This window comes from Otolemur garnettii, unplaced genomic scaffold, assembly GCF_000181295.1.
Source record: "Otolemur garnettii isolate 467f Iridium unplaced genomic scaffold, OtoGar3 scaffold00002, whole genome shotgun sequence".
Lineage (NCBI taxonomy): Eukaryota > Metazoa > Chordata > Mammalia > Primates > Galagidae > Otolemur > Otolemur garnettii.
This window is the reverse complement of record NW_003852397.1, coordinates 4180413-4181764: the sequence shown is the minus strand read 5'-3', so window position 1 is coordinate 4181764 and position 1352 is coordinate 4180413. Positions and strand designations below refer to the sequence as shown.

General features: G+C 53.8%; 1 protein-coding gene across 1 annotated transcript in view; it reads right to left on the bottom strand.

Moving 5' to 3' along the window:
• Positions 1 to 936: 936 nt before the first annotated feature.
• Positions 937 to 1352, bottom strand: part of SOBP (sine oculis binding protein homolog) — a 147317-nt gene continuing 146901 nt past the window's right edge. Inside the window, 1 exon segment of the mRNA XM_023513267.1 lies at positions 937 to 1352. This exon segment is cut by the window's right edge and continues 151 nt beyond it. Within this exon segment, the coding sequence (XP_023369035.1) occupies positions 937 to 1352 (416 nt within the window).

Below are 1352 nucleotides of genomic sequence, written 5' to 3'. Positions count from 1 at the left end.
AGATGAGGCCACATCTGAGTACAAAGGCACACATACTACGAGTTCTCCTTCCCTTCACTGAAATTTTCGACTACCAGTGGTTCACCGGGGCCTTAAGGAGGATCCTCCCTATGAGGTCAGAAAGATGCACCATCACCCATTTTGGCAACACTGCCCTTTTCCCTATTACAGCTTCACACCATCTGCTGAAAGGGGTGAGCAACCCACCAGCTGAGCCTCCCTAGGGGGAGGAAGCAAAGCCAGTCAGTGGTGCTCCAGGCCTACTCTGGTGAGTGCTGGCTGGTGCCAAACTGCAGGAAGAGACCCCATGAGCAGCAACTGTGAGTTGTTGCTCCAACACCTGGCCAGGCAAATGGGTTGTAGTGGCCTGGGTTTAGCAGGCATATGCATGGTAAAAATTTAGCTCATTGTTGTGGTCATTTTCCAAATGAAATCCTGCAGTCATCAAGAAAATTTGGTGAATTGGGACATTCTGCTAATGAGCCTGTGGGTCTCTAGGAAGCAGCCCAGCTTACTGAACCTTTTATTATCTATCTCCCTGCTACCTCACAATCTGCCATTTAGGAGTTCCAAGTAATCTCGCCTTCCTTCCCACATCCTTTTCTTCTCCAAAAAGGTGAATTAGAGATAAGCCTGATAAAAAAGGTGTAGTTAAGAAGATAGAGTTTCAAAACAGGGTTAAGACACCCTTCAGTGAGTGACCTGGGGCGTGGCACTTACTCGGCTTTACTCTGCCGCAAACTGAGAATAATGCTACTACACTCAGTCTCATAGTTGTTGGATCAGATGTTGCCAATACGTGACCACACAAGATGTACTGTAAAACTTGTCAGGTAAAACCACGATTACTAACACAACTCTCGCCTCTGCCCTGCAGGAAGCAGGGTCGGGGCACTGGCTGGTGTGCAGGAGCGCCCAGGTGGACATACAAACCTTTTACTTATTCTGATTTCTAATTCGGAGGCACCTCCTTTTGAGCGGCGGCTCCAGGTCTTCGGGCCCGGCGCTGAGCATGGGCGAGGAGATGACGCACGGCGCCATGGCAGCCTTCTCGGCGGGTTTTGGCACAGGCTGGATCACGCAGCCGGTCTTGGGCAGCATCCGCAGAGCATAGGCGTGGTCCTCGTCCGCGGGGTTATTAAGGTTCGGGTCTGACTTGTCGCCCCCCGCCAGGGCCTCCTCGCCCATCAGCTTTTTGGCCGCCTCCCCGTCCAGGTGGCAGTTAGAAGCACAGTTGTTCTCCTTGACCGACTCCAGCTCGCTCACCGCCGGCTCCTCGGACGACAGCAGCTTCTTGGGCGGCGCGGGCGGCGGGGGCGGCGGCTGCTGCTCGGGCGGCGGCTCCGCGCTCT